At 38.7% G+C, this 16,020-nt stretch overlaps 1 protein-coding gene across 1 annotated transcript in view; it reads right to left on the bottom strand.

The window, feature by feature from the left end:
- Positions 1–16,020, bottom strand: part of LOC101845376 (bactericidal permeability-increasing protein) — a gene marked incomplete at its 5' end in the record, with an annotated part of 26,310 nt that overhangs the window by 8,106 nt on the left and 2,184 nt on the right. The window contains 9 exon segments of the mRNA XM_005112318.2: positions 751–918; positions 2,300–2,374; positions 4,593–4,769; positions 5,507–5,598; positions 7,285–7,348; positions 10,550–10,704; positions 11,764–11,837; positions 13,502–13,636; positions 14,818–14,917. Of these exon segments, the coding sequence (XP_005112375.2) occupies positions 751–918; positions 2,300–2,374; positions 4,593–4,769; positions 5,507–5,598; positions 7,285–7,348; positions 10,550–10,704; positions 11,764–11,837; positions 13,502–13,636; positions 14,818–14,917 (1,040 nt within the window).

Below are 16,020 nucleotides of genomic sequence, written 5' to 3'. Positions count from 1 at the left end.
TCTCTCTCTCTCTCACTTCAGTTTGTACGAATAAATTCCTATATCAGTCTGTTCTTCCTTTTTTGGAAATATACCGTTTACTGCCGGCAGAAAATTAAAATCCCGATGTCAGTGGGTGGCTATGGTAACTTAGTGTTATTTCCGCCTTCTTTAGAAAGTTTGTCTAGTGAAGAGATTCAAAGTTATTAAGGTCTCTACCAATTGTTCTTTTAAAAGGTAATAAAAAGTGTTGAGCCCAATATAAGAAAATTCAATAAAAATTGCCTATGAGCGGGAAAAAGTTGATGACACTGAATTCTTCCCAGGAAATTCAGAGCATTTTGGAATATTATATAATCTGCCAGGGTACTATAATCATTGTGACTCTAACAGCTACATTTCACTAGAAACAGATGAGGACTAGAGGTACAGTGAAAACGAGAAGAACAAAACCTGTAGAGAGTTCATCAGCAACCCTCAATGCCTTTGAATTGAAAACCAAGATTTCATTTTGTCCCAAACTGGAAAAAAAAGTTTAAACCATGGCTTCTGTCCAAATTATCCAGTCTCAGTAATGTTTCTGAATATTCACTGAACATTGAGGTATCAATAGTAAAGTAGGATAGAAAGATATGGAACATTTTCAATTATAAACTAAATCTTCAAATAAGTTGATTTGATCCAGATTTGAATAAATCAGGGTTTTTTTTTTTTACTAAAGCAACAGCCTAGTACCAGCACATCAAGAACAGGGATGAAACATAACTGTACCATATTCATCCTGAGTAGGAAGACGGAAGTCTTGTTGGCTTCTGTAGCATACACATCCACATTGCCCTGAGCAGAGAGGACCACTGCCTTTGGAGTGATGGAAATAGCTGGCGTAGCAGTTGACACTGCATGCACACTCACCACTGAGTTGGGGAACTGCTTGCCGATCTGAGTGATAAGGGAAAAAAAAGTAAAATGTCTCTGAGCCGAGGTTGTACCCGAGATTTGTGGCGTCGGTGGCCTAGTGGTTAGGCTCTCGGACTCGCAACCGTAAGGTCGTGGGTTCGAATCCCGTCAGGGACCCGACGTTGTGTCCTTGGGAAAGGCACTTTACACGAATTTTCCTCACTTCACCCAGGTGGGAATGGGTACCCGGCTATAGACAGCGAAAGATCTTGTCAGTTTGTTAGTGTTTGAGCGCTTAATCAGCTGCTTGCACTGTATGCTTCCCGGGAAGCTGAGAATGTTTCGGAATGTTCTATGGTCTGCTGGGGTAATAATATAGTGTAAAGCGCATAGAGCCTGCTGTTGAGCGGGGATATGCGCTATACAAATGCTATTTATTTATTATTTATTATTATTATTATTATTTGTAAGAAGAACAAACAGCTGTTTTCTTTTCATGATAACTGGTGCACTCTACATCTCAGAGACATGTTTTCAATTATGCTGAGAAAGAATCATCTTGTGAGGGTGTTACCACCCAACTTACTTGCGGTATCACTATCCTCTCAACACTGCTCACACATCAGGGACCATATTATTTCACATACAAGAACATGTGTGTCATGACTCGTTAGAATCAGGAGTTCTTCAATTTTTGGGCTTGTAGAACTATTAGTATCATCTTAAATCTTGTCGTTTGTCTTTCTTTTGATGAAAAAATACCCATTTATCTTGAATAAAAGTGGAGATATTTGCCATTGAACGAGGTGGGGTCGCCTGGTTTCAGAGGTAAAGCTAGCAAGAAAATGGCTGCCAAAAGTTGGTGATTTTCACAGCATGAGTCTTTAGAAACTTAAAATTTACATTTTTGGCGCCATTAATCAATGTTTTTCAGTAAAATCCACACAGAATCATGTTCTTTAATGGACACAAAAGGTGTTGAGTCAAAAAACAAAAATTCAACCAAATTGCCAAACCTGCAGGAAAATGCCAGTTTCTTCAGTTTCATTATTTTGAAGAGCCCCTGATTTCACAACAATGCCTCACACACATGGATTTCACTACTGGTTCCTCAGATAGTGTGTTGCCTCCTGACAAAGGGTACTGCACTCTATTTTTCTCTCTTCCTCAAGCTGCAAATGGAAACTTCGCAGTCAATTTGGCAGTCGGTTTGGACACAATATGAAAAAGACACTGATGTATGTCTAACAGGTTGAAAAGCCGAATTTCCTTTGGGGGGAATGTGATGAAGAAATTGGAATGAACCGATAAGCCCGGGAAGCTATTGTGAAGTTAAGAGAACAAATCTCGGGGATGCACAACTGTCAAAAAAGGACTTCAAGTTTTTATGAGTGCAAAAACTTTTCAACGTTTCACCACTCACCTGAGGGATGAGTTTCCCGATGCACATCCCTTTACTGCAGGTTGTGTTGAGCAAGGAACGGTTTCCCGGAGGAAGCTGAAACAAACATGATAATTATAGGGGATTCATCCTTCTTTTATTATTCCACTATACTTATAGGGGATTCATCCTTCTTTTATAATCCCATACCCGAGTGGGACAGAATAGTATTATGAGCAACATCTTCTGATGACAAAGGCAGAAAACGGGCTTTAAAAAACTAAGTAAAAAGCTACCCTTCCTCACCCCCACCCTCTAAGATTTCAATATCATACACTGACACCCTAAAAAAGCTTCTTCCACAACTAATATCCAAGATGTTCAGAGAGAGAATCTTCTCTCATATCCAATACCCGACACTCTCTAGAGATCTCTCCCACACCGATATCCCAGACACTTTTTCAAGAACTCTCCTACACCTAATATCCCACACACTCTCTAGAGAGATCTCCAATATCCAACATCCCACACACTCTCAAGAGACCCCTCCCACACCCAGTGTCCCACACACTCTCAAGAGACCCCTCCCACACCCTATGTCCCACACACTCTCAAGAGACCCCTCCCACACCCGGTGTCCCACACACTCTCAAGAGACCCCTCCCACACTCAGAGTTCCACACACTCTCAAGAGACCCCTCCCACACCCAGTGTCCCACACACTCTCAAGAGACCCCTCCCACAGCCAATGTCCCACACACTCTCAAGAGACCCCTCCGACAGCCAATGTCCCACACACTCTCAAGAAACCCCTCCCACACCCAGTGTCCCACACACTCTCAAGAGACCCCTCCCACACCCAAGGTCCCACACACTCTCAAGAGACCCCTCCCACACCCAGAGTCCCACACACTCTCAAGAGATCTCTCCCACACCCCAGTTCTCCAAAGCCACATTCTATAATCACTGACATATATGATATAATTAAAAGTTCATCAGTCAAAGTCTGATGATGACCAGTGCATCTGCAGAGGAGAACATTTCTCAGCGAAAAAGAAAAACTAAAAGTTAAGGTGACTTGTGACTTCTGTTTAGTTTTAATCAGAGTTTTACAGCACTTGCAACACAATACCATTCAGAAAGTCCAGCGGAAACATTGCAAGACAGTCGCTGCAATGGAACCCACAGGGAGCACGAGGCAGGGGTAGGCCACGGGAAACAGGGAGGAGATGTGTGGAAAGGGACATGAGAGAGATGAAGCTCACTTGGAACGAGCTTGGAAGGAAGGCCCAGGACAGAGATAAATGGAAGGAGTTTGTCTGTGGCCTATACCCTGCCAATATAAAAGTGATGAAGATTAGTAGAGGCATTACAATAGTGAAACAAATACAAAAAAAGAAGGAGAAGAGATCAGAACCATAGCTGTTTGATAAGAAAGAAGAAGCAAACCACACCAGAGCACCTGCTAATCATCCACCTTGTGACTTCTGCTATGATCAATGAAAGACATTCGACAACACAACACAGTTTCAGCTGAAAGATAAAGTGTTTAGCAAGAGGATAAAACCCCCCCCAAAAAAGTTTTTGGTGCTGTTCCTGTGCTGTTCTGGACAGTGAAATTTTTTTTTACTCTGCTAAGGCACTCTTATAAAGCTATAAATACAGAAAAAAATGTCCACCATTTGGGACAATCTAACCTGTGCTTTAATACAGGCATAGGTATTTGGAAATATGCAAAGAAATGTTTCAACAAAGTGAAGGACCCTGGTTCAAGCCCCTAGTTTGGCTTTTTTAGATTTGATATGTCTGGATACTTTTCCAAACTCTTCACCGACTTGACTGTTTTATCCAAGGTCAACATTACCTAATTCGGAGGTCCTGCATCTCCAATGATCTGACAGTGTTAACAAATGAGTTGAATTCATTTCACACCAATTGGTAATTGTTTACAGTGTTTAACATCCTTTTCAACAAAAAATGTTTTTTTTTGAGAACCACCTAAATGAAATGCCTTTTTTTATGTTGGAATTTTTACACCCTCATCAACATGATCTGGGTCATTTAGAAGAAGGGCTTCTGATCTTGCCTGCCAGGGCCAACCCAGGCTGAGAGGGATACAACATCCCAGCAGAAAGACTGAGATACTCTATAAGAATTTCTCCCTACTGAAGAATCAATTATCAATTTCGGGTGTCCTGCATGCGACAGTAAAGCACCTTACTGTTACACCACAGTATGAAATATTTGATAACTGTTATGAAAACAGAATAAGAAAGATTACGATTCCACTAATTTTCACTCAAAATATCTACCACAAAACATTGAAAACACTCACATCTTGAGCTGTCAGGTTCCGTACAAGATAGTTGTGAGTCTGAGCAGCGTAGGCATAAGTGTTGGCAGTGTACTCTGTCAGCCATACGTACATCATTTTGCTCACATCAGCCAGTTCCGGGATCGGCTTTGTTGTAAACGGTGCTTCCTTCATGTCCTCCTTCCAGTAGACTTCCCCCTAAGGAAAGTTTATTTGTACCTTGGTGATAGACTACGTCCTTTGGTGTAACTGGACATGAAATACAAACTATGCAGATAGATGGAAAACAAAACAAACTCATAATTGGCCCCCCCATGATTCAACATTACAGCAGGCTGTTAAAATGAACTAAATTCAGACCGCAAATTTTTACAGGAGAGAGAAAAAACCTTTTGTTCACTTTTTCTATCAATTGTACCTATACTATGTATTTTTTCTTGCTTATTTTTCAATGTTAAGAATATAAGATTTCGACAAAATTTCTTTAACACATGCAACTGATACCACAGATTAAGAAAATGCGATAATTTAAAAAAAAATTCAAGTTTACTACATTTTAACAGCTGGCTGATGATCTATAGTAAATATGAGAATGCCAAAAAATCCCAGCTCTACTTCACAAGTTTAACTTTTTTGCTGATTTTTGTTAGAAATAGAGACATTCAAGACAAGGCTATGATGGTGAATCTTTGCAATCTTCTGTCTGTCATGTACAGCTTCCTAAAGCTTTCTTTCCAAGCAAAAGTGATCAGTACAAAAACTTTTTTCATATAACTGTATGTACCAGTTGGTATGACCTCACAAAGGTCTCAAGTGGTAAACAACATACAGTTTAGCACACACAAAGCAAAATCTGACCCAAGTATAATATCGTGATATAATCTGACTCATGTATAAAATGATATCATCATAATCAAACCAAACCCAGTTCTGACCTTGTGCTGTGTCTCAAAGATGCTTGCGCTAATCGTCGGAGCAGCCACCAGGCGGTAGTCCAGCAGGAATTTGTGGGCCATCTCCACTGTCACTGGGGACCACAACAAAGTGAGAATTTATAGGTTTAATACTGATAAGAGTTGCTTCAACAGAGTGGACATTTACAGTTCTATATCTTTATAAGTTGACCGGCAGTGGAAGCAGTGAACATCTTTCAAGCACATCAGAAGTAAAAACTAAGCACATCTTTACCGATATATTAGGAGTTGAAATTGTAGACATGGTCATAAGCAGATCAAAAGTTGAAATTACAAACATCTTTACATGTAGCTGAATAGACAAAACTGGAAACATAATATTTTTCAAACAGGTAACAGTTTAAAAGTGGAAACATCTTATTAAGTAGCTTACATCAAAAGCTGAAACTGGAAACATCTTTATAGGGAGAATGGGGTCATCAATTGCTAACATCTTTTCATATAGATCAGAAGTTAAAACTGCTAACATCTTTTCAAGTGGATTGGAATTTGAAACTGGAAATATCTTAACAAGCAGATAAGGTGTTTGAACCAAGTGACATCTTGCTGTGCAAGTAGATCAGAAGTAGGTCAAAATAAAAACGGGAAAAATCCATGGAATGTCCCCTTTCTGACACACTCACAGCTAAGCTAAAGTTCTAGATAGCGACAACAGAAATGGAAAGACAGTAGCACACAAGAGAAAAGCTCCAAAAAACCCAGAAGAATATGAGGAGAACATTTTATTCTGATTAATTGAGGTTTTGTTCGATACTATGCGACTGATTCATTCATTATAGTCAATGCCTTTCTCACCCTGGATCTAGGTATAGGCCACAAACAAACACTTTCCACATTTCTCTATTCCAGGCTAGCCTCTTGATAAACTCCTCTTTCTCCTAAGATTGAAAAATCAGACGTGTTTGCATGTGTTTCTGTAACTTTTAAAATGTTTACTGTGTTGGGTTGTTGACCCTCCACCAACTGGCTCTTTTCGGGAGGTTAAAACTACATACCTACACTTCATTAGTCACCACTTATGACAATCAGTAACATGACACTTGTTATTCTTCGCTCCCCTATAGTTAAACTATGGACCCCCCACCCCCACCTTGCAATGATATACTGATTGAGTGTACTTATATTAGTCCCCTATCAAGACAATCTAGATAATTTATGTGGTGGACTGGTTCAAGCCTGCATGTCTTGGCCCACCCGAGGTGAGAGATACACAGCATCCCAACAGACAGATGGATGTACTAAAATAAATAACATATCTATGTGTGAATTGAGCTCCTGTCTTTTGCGTGTAAAGGCAAAGAGCCTAACCACTACACACCAGCTGTACTATGTCTTCAGGAGATTTGAACAACACTTCTCCACATTACTGTATCTCAAAGTTTTTAACTTTCTTTATATTTTCTGTAACATCAATTAGAAAAAGAGAACATCTTTGTAATCATGCTATTCCTCAAGAGGAGGAAACAGCAATAGTTTTAGTTTTAGTAATAGTTTTATGGCACTTACAAAACAATAAAGTCATATAAGTGCCGAAGATTAGAGATATTACAAGAGTGTAACAAACACAACAAAGGAGGAGAGATAAGGACGATAGACGTTTGATAGAAAAGAAGGAGCAAACCACACCAGAGCACCCATCAACCACCCATGGGAACAGTAACACTTCAGATGAATTTATCTCAATGGTAGCACTAAAGAGATGGTCAGGCACCAACAAATGATGACTTACAAAACCTCACCTTTTAGTTTGGCCAGCTTCGCTTCTCCATCTTCATTGACCTCTTTACTGACTAATTTACAGATCTGTGGACACAGTCATAGAATTCAGCTTTAGTTTACGACCAGCATGCCTACGTGCACATGTGAAAGCAGCCCAAACATTGTTAATGATAAAAACTGACATGGTAGTAGTTCCTAACAAGGTAAACAGTTTTAGATATTATTATGCCGTCCTTTAAATTTTTCCCATATCTCAAGCAGATCTAAAGGAATGAGAGATTTTTAAAGATATGATATAAAGCAATGCATTGCAAAAAATCATGCCAAAATTTTTATAGTTTTAGTTTTAGTAAGTTTTAATGGTACTTGCAACACAAGGACAAATATATAATATAAGTGCTGAAGATTAGAGGGGTTACAAGAGAGTAAAATACAAAGAAAAGAAGGAGGAGAGATATAGGTGATAGGTGTTTGAAAGGAAAGAAGGAGCAAACCATACCAGAGCACCCACAATCTAAAGCTTCAGGTTTGTAAGATGTTGTCGTTGTTGTTAGCGATCCAGTAGCATCTGAGCGTTAACTCTTCTGCATGATGCCGTTCTGTAATAGCTGCATGTCATGTTCGTTTTAATTATTGTCTTGAGGAGTACAGGCAGTTAGATGTGTGGGGTAGCTTGGGAAGAAAACATCCCCTTAAATCAGTTAGTTTTCTACAGAAGAACAGATGATGTTCCACTGTCTCTGAGGGGTAGTCACATAGTGGGCCGGCAGAGGTTTGTAAGATAAGCAAGATAAGTTGGTAAAAAAAAGATTGACTAGGCAAGACAAGACAATGCAATAAAAGACAAGACAAGACAAGACAAGCCTATCAAAGTCTTACTGACATTAAAACTAAAAAGGAGAAACGGAAAGAGATTACATTTTTGCAAGGATTACATTTTGGTTCTCAAACGATTTTCCCACATATCTTGAGCTCTGGAATGAAACTTGGTCTGCCAACATTGGGGTCATTTTCCCTGGCACGTACACATATGTAAAGATGAGGTGCCCATCTGCAGCAGCCAGACAACATGATCAGGTTGTTAGTGAAATCACAACCATAATCCCCTTCCCCTGCCTGTTTTAGTAAGAGTTTTAGGGCACTTGCACCATAAACAGGTCATATAGGTGCCGAAGATTAGAGGTGTTACTAGAAGAGTCATCATCATCCAGTGCCAGATCTGCAACAGACATTGGCGATCATGGTTTTCCATTCATTCCTTTGCTCGGATGCTCTCAAAAAAGTTACATTTCCCTGATCTTTCCTTGTTACCCATTTGTTTAGGTCCCGAAGTATGTTGTTCTGGGCCAACCCCTGCCTCGCTTGCCCTCAATTTTGCCAGTGAGAGCTAGATGTTCAAGACCCTTATGTCTATTCAGGTGTCCCAAAAACTGCATTTGTCGTTTCTTGATTGTTTTTAACATTGAGGGTCCCACGCGGGCTTCATCAAGCACCACCTCATTTGATTTCTTTTCCTTCCACGATACTCTTAGCAGTCTCCTAAGAAACCACATTTCTGTTGCTTCCATTTTATTTTCACTGTCTTTAATGATTGTCCAGCATTCATAGCCATATAGAAGGGTTGACCAAACATAGCATTTCAGGACTTTCATTTTGGTGTTCATTGAGATGTTTCTATTTTTCAGGATTGGGCTCATTTTATTGAAACTAGCCTTAGCCATTGTAGTACTCCTTTTTATTTCTGAGGAACATTTGGCATCAGATGTTATCATATATCCAAGATATTTAAACAGTTGGATGTGTTTGATCTTTTCACCTTTGCTAATGAGATTACAACTAGGATTTGCTTCTTTTTTGGATATTACCATGCATTCCGTTTTCTTTACATTCAACAATAATCCTTTTACGTTCACTCTGTTACAACAGTATCTAGAAGCAATTGAAGGTCCTTTTCGGAGCCTGCTATTAAAACTGTGTCATCTGCATACCTGATGTTATTAATATTTTCTCCATTTACTTTGAGGCCTGGACATTCTTCTATGTTTCTAAGGATTGTTTCACTGTACATGTTAAAGAGGTCTGGAGACATAACACATCCTTACCTCACTCCTCGCCTAATCTGCTTATATTCACTGTATTCTCCATTAATCCGTACAGCAGCGTTTTGGTCCCGGTACAAATTTCTGATAATTCTTAGATCTTTTCCATCTATGTCTAGCTTTTCCAGTATTTTAAATAGCTCATCATGTCCAACTTTATCAAACGCCTTTGAATAATCTATGAAGCATAAATACAGATCTTTCTGCGCTTCAATGCATCTTTCCATTAACATTGTTAAGGTGAATATAGCATTTCTGGTGCCCTTGCCAGGAACAAAGCCGAATTGCGTTTTAGATATCTCTGGTCTTTCACTTTTTCTCAATCTTCCCATTATTACTCGCAGCAATATTTTTGTAAACCATCACACTCAGTGGCACCTGGTGTTTTAGGTAAAGCTATAAAAACTGACTTCATCATATCTTCTGGGATCTCACCGCTGTCATTAATAGCATTTAGGAGCTTTGTGGTTATTTCAGTGCCTAGATCTTCAAGCGCGACAATCACTTCAACTGGAATATTATCTGGCCCTGTGGCTTTTCCTTGTTTCATTTTCCTAATGGCAGCTTGTACTTCTGCTATCAGTATTGGTGGTCCATTTATTTCATTCTTTTTTACCAGTTTTTCTCCTCTATTATCTTTGAAAAGTTCTTCTATGTATGCTGACCATCTATTTAAGACATCCTCGTTGTCCATTAAAATATCCCCTCCCTTTGATCTTATGCATCCTGTATTTGAGCATCCTTTTATCCCACTTCTTTGATTTTGGAATGCATGCATTTGCTGTCTTTGTTTTGGTTCTTCTCTGTTGACACTGATCATTTACCCATGTTTCTTTTGCTTCGTTGCATTTTTTCTTTATTTCCCTGTTTAAGATGTTTTACTTTTCCACATTTGATTTTGCCTTTCTTTTCTCTTCCATTAGTTTTAATATATCGTGGGTCATCCATTTTTTATTAGCTTTTTTAGCTTTTGGGGGGATATTTTCTTCTACAGCTTCCATTATTGAGTCTTTCATTTTCCTCCATAGTTCTTCCGAAGAGTAAGATACATAAAAAAAGGAGGAGAGATAAGGATGATAGATACTAGATAGGAACGACGGAACAAACAACACCAGAACACCCACCAACCACCCACAGCACTGAAATCAACACCGACAAATCTCATGGTTAATAACAAGTCGCCCACCTGGCCGGGCAGGAGACCCTTGATCTTGTCTTCCACAGTGCCACGGAACAAGTTAAGGATGAAGGCCTGACCTCCATGGAACTTGACATCTATGTCCCTCACATACGCGTTGCATGATGCTGTGGTCATGGACGGCCTGCCCGTTTTGTCCACACCTGAGAAATAATGAAATCAGTCTTTCTATAACAGAAAAGTGCAGAGAACAAAACTCTGGACAGTAGTGCTGGGTGGTACCGGCGAAACCTAGTGCTGAATCTTTCCTGGCTTACTATTATTATTGTTTATATTGCCGCTCATTTATATTATGCAGGTGATTGTAAGCCTACGTGTGTGTGCATGTGTGTGCATGTGTGCCCCGCGCGCGCTGTGTGTGTGTGTGTGTGTGTGTGTGTGTGTGTATGTGTGTGTGTGTATGTGTGTGTGTGTGTGTGTGTGTGTGTGTGTGTGTGTGTGTGTGTGTGTGTGTGTGTGTGTGTGTGTGTGTGTGTGTGTGTGTGTGTGTGTGTGTGTGTGTGTGTGTGTGTGTGTGTGTACACGAGGTGAAATACAAAACCAATGTGCCAGGATCTGGACAATAAAGATGTATCTTATCTTATCCTATCTTATCGTAGATGACTGTTTTATTACAAATTTACCAGAAATGCTCAAATGATCATTGGATTTTAAAATAATAGTATTTTTAGGGGAAACTGGCATTATTCCACAGGTTTGCAATTTTTTTCAAATTTTTGTTTTATTGCTCAACACCTTTTATATCTGTTGAAAAACACATTTCTGTGAAGATTTCAATGAAAAAAGCTGATAAAATGGGGCAAAAAATGTAAATTATTTGTTTCTAAGGTCTCTCAAGCTATGTAAGACACCAGACTTTGGCGGCCATTTTCTCGCTAATTTTACCCCTGAAATCAGGCGACCCCACCTCCTTCAATTGCAAATAACTCGATTTCTATTCAAGATTGATAGATAATTTTTAATCACAAACAAGAAAAATGAACAAGCTTTATAATGGTACTAATAACTCCATATACCCAAAAACTGACGAGCACCTGATTCCACCACGTCATAACACATACACACATCATCAAGACTTGTACTATACAACTGATGAACACACAACATCTCACACACTATCACCAAAAGCACCCTACCACTGACATACAAAGAGCATCTCACACAAAGCCGACGCAAACTGACAATCACTAATGTGGCTTTACCAAAGCTGATGCTGACACTGACACTGGCCCCTTTGACATCCACGCTGACACTGCCACTATCAGAGATTTTGACCCTGGAAATAGAATTATGATAAAGAAATAAAGAAATATTACCATCATTAAATCCCCTTAGCGAAAGATGGTTTACAATGGCATAAACAAACACTCAGTTAATAATTCATTGAGTTGTAACAAAACATGACATCACACCAATACAAACATTTTTGCATTTCGTCTCTATTGCTAGCAATTTAATCCACTTAAGCTCAAAGTTTGAGAATTTTCGATTTTTACACCCTCCCAAGCTCTCTCAAAGATGTACCTTTTAGCACGGTCAAAATGCAGTTTAATGCTATGGTAAAGGCTAAGAATTTCCTTATTTTTCAAAGTTCTGTAGGAACAACATAACAAAGACTCTGTTTTAGTCTCTGGTGTAAAGAGTACCCAAATTGACTAAGAGGGCGGCTTGCGACACCGATGATACATACAATTGCTGGCCACTACTCTGCAGCACCCTGGTTTTGAGTTGAGGCTACCGTATTTTACTCAAATACAAATTTCAATGAAAACCCATCAAAACACCTAAATGCAAAAACATGCTGAATTTATAATTGGAACAAAAGAGTATGAGGAAGACTACAGATTACAGCTCTAGCTTTAATTTTACTGGTTCCATCCTATTAACTGATTTTATAAGTTGCTCAAATTAAATGATATTTCCAAATTTTTTATCAGGAAACGGCTTTCCACAGTTTGTGTAAGAAAATAGCTTTATACAGCTCCTTTAACTTATTCCATGATGGGGAGGGGGGGGAGGGGGGGCTTGCGACTTGCAATAACCTTTGTCACTGTCGTTATCGATCCAGCAACAGCTGTCAACCCGTGGTGGTAAAAGAAGACTGCACCCTTTGGTGCATGGTTGGCAGATGCTCTGGTATAGTTTGCTTCTTCTTTCCTATCAAACATCCATCATCCTTATCTCTCCTCCTTTTAATTGTATGTTACTCTGTAGTATCACCTCTAATCTTTGGCACTTAAACAACCTGTTTATGTGGCAACGGCTGTAAAACTCTTACTAAAACTCAACTAAAGCACCCTGTTAATAAAGTATAGCTAATTTACATAGGTCTCTTTTTATACTGACAAGCATTTTATGTTTGTTCATCATCAGCACAGTCACTGCGAACACCTTGTTTACACTTGGAGGCCATCTTCCATTACAAATTTGTCTGGCTTGAGAAGTATATTCCCCGGTCCATAAAACCTGTCAGTGTGACATACTATTTTTAAAAATCCAAAGAATTCACAGCAACTAACATTAGGAACACTTCTGTATGAGAAAATATAAATGAAGGCTTTTAAATGTAGTCAATGTTCACTTATAAATATTGTCTATCATTCATTTTGTGGATATTAAAGCAAAACAACAACAATTGGAGGATTTTGATAGTCGTAGAACAGGAGTTTTGATTGTTGTAAAAGCAGGGCTCTGAAGGAGGTAAAAAGGGGGTAAAGAATCCTGTAAAACTAGGGTCATGAACATTGTTAAAGAGGAAATCAGATTATCATAAAAGTAAGGTCCAAAATACTGTGAAGTTAGAGTTTTGTACACAATAAAACCAGACACAAAACACCTACATTGACACCATACCAGTTATGTAGTTATGTGCCCACATGATCTAAAAACCCAAATCCAAGCCATGCCGCTCAGGGTGAGCGGTTGCCTCGGTTGACCTACCATCCTTTCTTGTACTTGACCCGCCAGTCAGCCTTCAAGGAAAGGCCAAGGTTTCTCAAGGACCAGATTAAGCCATGGTGAGGCGGGTCCAAGGAAATCTGACTGGTCGGGAGATTGACTCCTTGGTTCTGGATGCTGGACAGATACAAATATACGAAACAAACATGCTTTTTTAGCTAAGGAGCAGACTTAATAGTAATAAAGCTATGAAATTGTTACACGATATAAAACTGAATCAGGACGTAGATTACAGTGATGCCACGTGAACCTACATTTTACTTTACTTCAAACTCGTTGTCCAGAAAATAGAGAATATCATCACAAGCGAGAAATCTCCGCTTTAGGTTGGACAAAGAAGTCTATAACTCTTTTCACAAAATTGAAGTCAAAATGGTCAAATGATACTTTGACACACTTTATTTTATGGTATAGCCTGTACTGGATGGGGGGGGTGCGGCCAGATGAAAGGGTGTTAAAAAATCAATGACTGAAGGAAATAACACAGACTCCTCGCACAGTTCAGCTCAGATAATGTGTGTGAGCCCCTTACCTCTATATTAACCATCCCTTTAGCTCTTACTAACAATGCCCTAACCTCAGTCCACGAACAACCTTTAGAGCAAACACTGTATAGCAAAAATACATGGTTGCCATCATTGGGTGTCAAAGCAATTACGTTCTTTTGTCCTGGAAATTGTACTTTGCGATTAACATCTTCACTTTGTCACAATCATTGTACTTTGTCACAATCATTGCACTTGTCACAACTCTATCTCAGTCACCACACATCATTATAATCATCCTCTTCGGAAACAATAATTAAATGTTGTTACAGCCATCTTACGTTGTCACAATCATCTTACTTTGTCACAACTAAGTCGCAATCACCATATATCATCACAATTATTCTTTTCTGAAACAATCATCTAATGTTGTTAAAAACTATCTTACTCTGTCACAACCATCTTACTTTGTCACAATCATCATCATTATCATCTCATTTAGTCACAATCATCTCACTTTCTCATAATCATCTCTTTCTCATAATCATCTTATTTCGTTACAATCAAATTATTTGATCCCAATCACCATAACGATCATGGATCATCTCACTTTATCAAAATTACAATCACAACCTTCTCACTTTCTTACAATCACCTTTTTTATCACAATCATCTTATTTTGCTACAATCATCTATTTATATCATCTACATTTTGTATCATAATCATCTTACTTTGTCAAAAATCGTAATCACAACTATCGTACGTTGTCACAATCATCAATACAACTATCTTACATTGTCACAATGTCTTACTTGAACAATGACCACTCAAAGTGATGTCCAGAACCAGATTGATTGGGAATCTTTAGGGTTTTAAGTGCCTGGTTCAGTGCTGCTTGGGCCACCGTGTTGGCTGCACAGACAAACAAATGTAAAAATTACATGAGGGAGTAAAATGACCGAATATCATGTACACTGTACAGCATCTGAACAAATTTGTTAAATCTAAAGACAATATACAGTTTTTCCAGACTGCCGTGCTGTGCATATCAAAACAGACCAGATATTGTTTTTTCTTCTTTTCCCCCTGTAATACAATATCATAAATGCAAAACCTATTTCTGATAGAAAGGCTATGCAGGATAGATGTTGGTTAACTTGCCAGTGAGAAGCTAAAATCTTAAAGGTGGACTTAGAGGGTGCATGTAGAGACATCCTTTGGAAACGTTTGGACAAAAACAGTTGAGTGGGATGTGGGGACAGGATGGAGGCCATTCACAGTTTACATATTTCTCATTTTGTATAATTTGTAACAATTAACAAATCATACGAAGAAATGTGAAACTCACCTTTAACAAATTTCCAGCTTTACTATCACTGGGAGAGCAACTTTTAAGTAAACCAGTAAATAAACATTTGAGCTTGTAACAAGGTAACAGCTAGGAGGGACACACAAAAATTGTCCTCATCACATTTTCAATACTAAAAATAAGTATAAATTATGTATAGGCCTACCCTTTTTCAATGGCTGGATTGCCTCTCGTCTTCCATTCATGATAAACAACACAAAAGCAGAATTTATTTGAAACCAGGAATAAGAAATGAGTAAACAACTTATAATTAATGGAAAATCAACCAAGGTACACAATTTTATGACATAAATGTATATGATTTTGGAAAGTGCTGTTTTTATTGTATTGGTTTCTTTTTACATCAAACAGTGAATGTCTTATACATTGCTCAATTGCTTATACCAGACCAATTAGACACTCAAAGGGCATTCAAACAGAAAGTAAAAAGGGGCCAGTGTGTACTAGAACACATTCTTTTTGTGATTTTGATTGGCATCCAATAAGTCCGGGGCACTGAAATTTGTGAAGACCTCGCATCACCCTTTATGACATAACACATCTCTTTTTTTAATTGGGCTTTTAGAACCTCCCACCTTGATAACAAGAATGAAAACCTTACAATGTTTCAAAGTTTGAACATGCAGGCTGTTGTAACTGCAATGTT

Source organism: Aplysia californica, unplaced genomic scaffold (genome assembly GCF_000002075.1).
Source record: "Aplysia californica isolate F4 #8 unplaced genomic scaffold, AplCal3.0 scaffold01235, whole genome shotgun sequence".
NCBI classification, from domain to species: domain Eukaryota; kingdom Metazoa; phylum Mollusca; class Gastropoda; order Aplysiida; family Aplysiidae; genus Aplysia; species Aplysia californica.
Note: the sequence above shows the minus strand (reverse complement) of the source record. Positions and strands in the feature narration are given on the sequence as shown.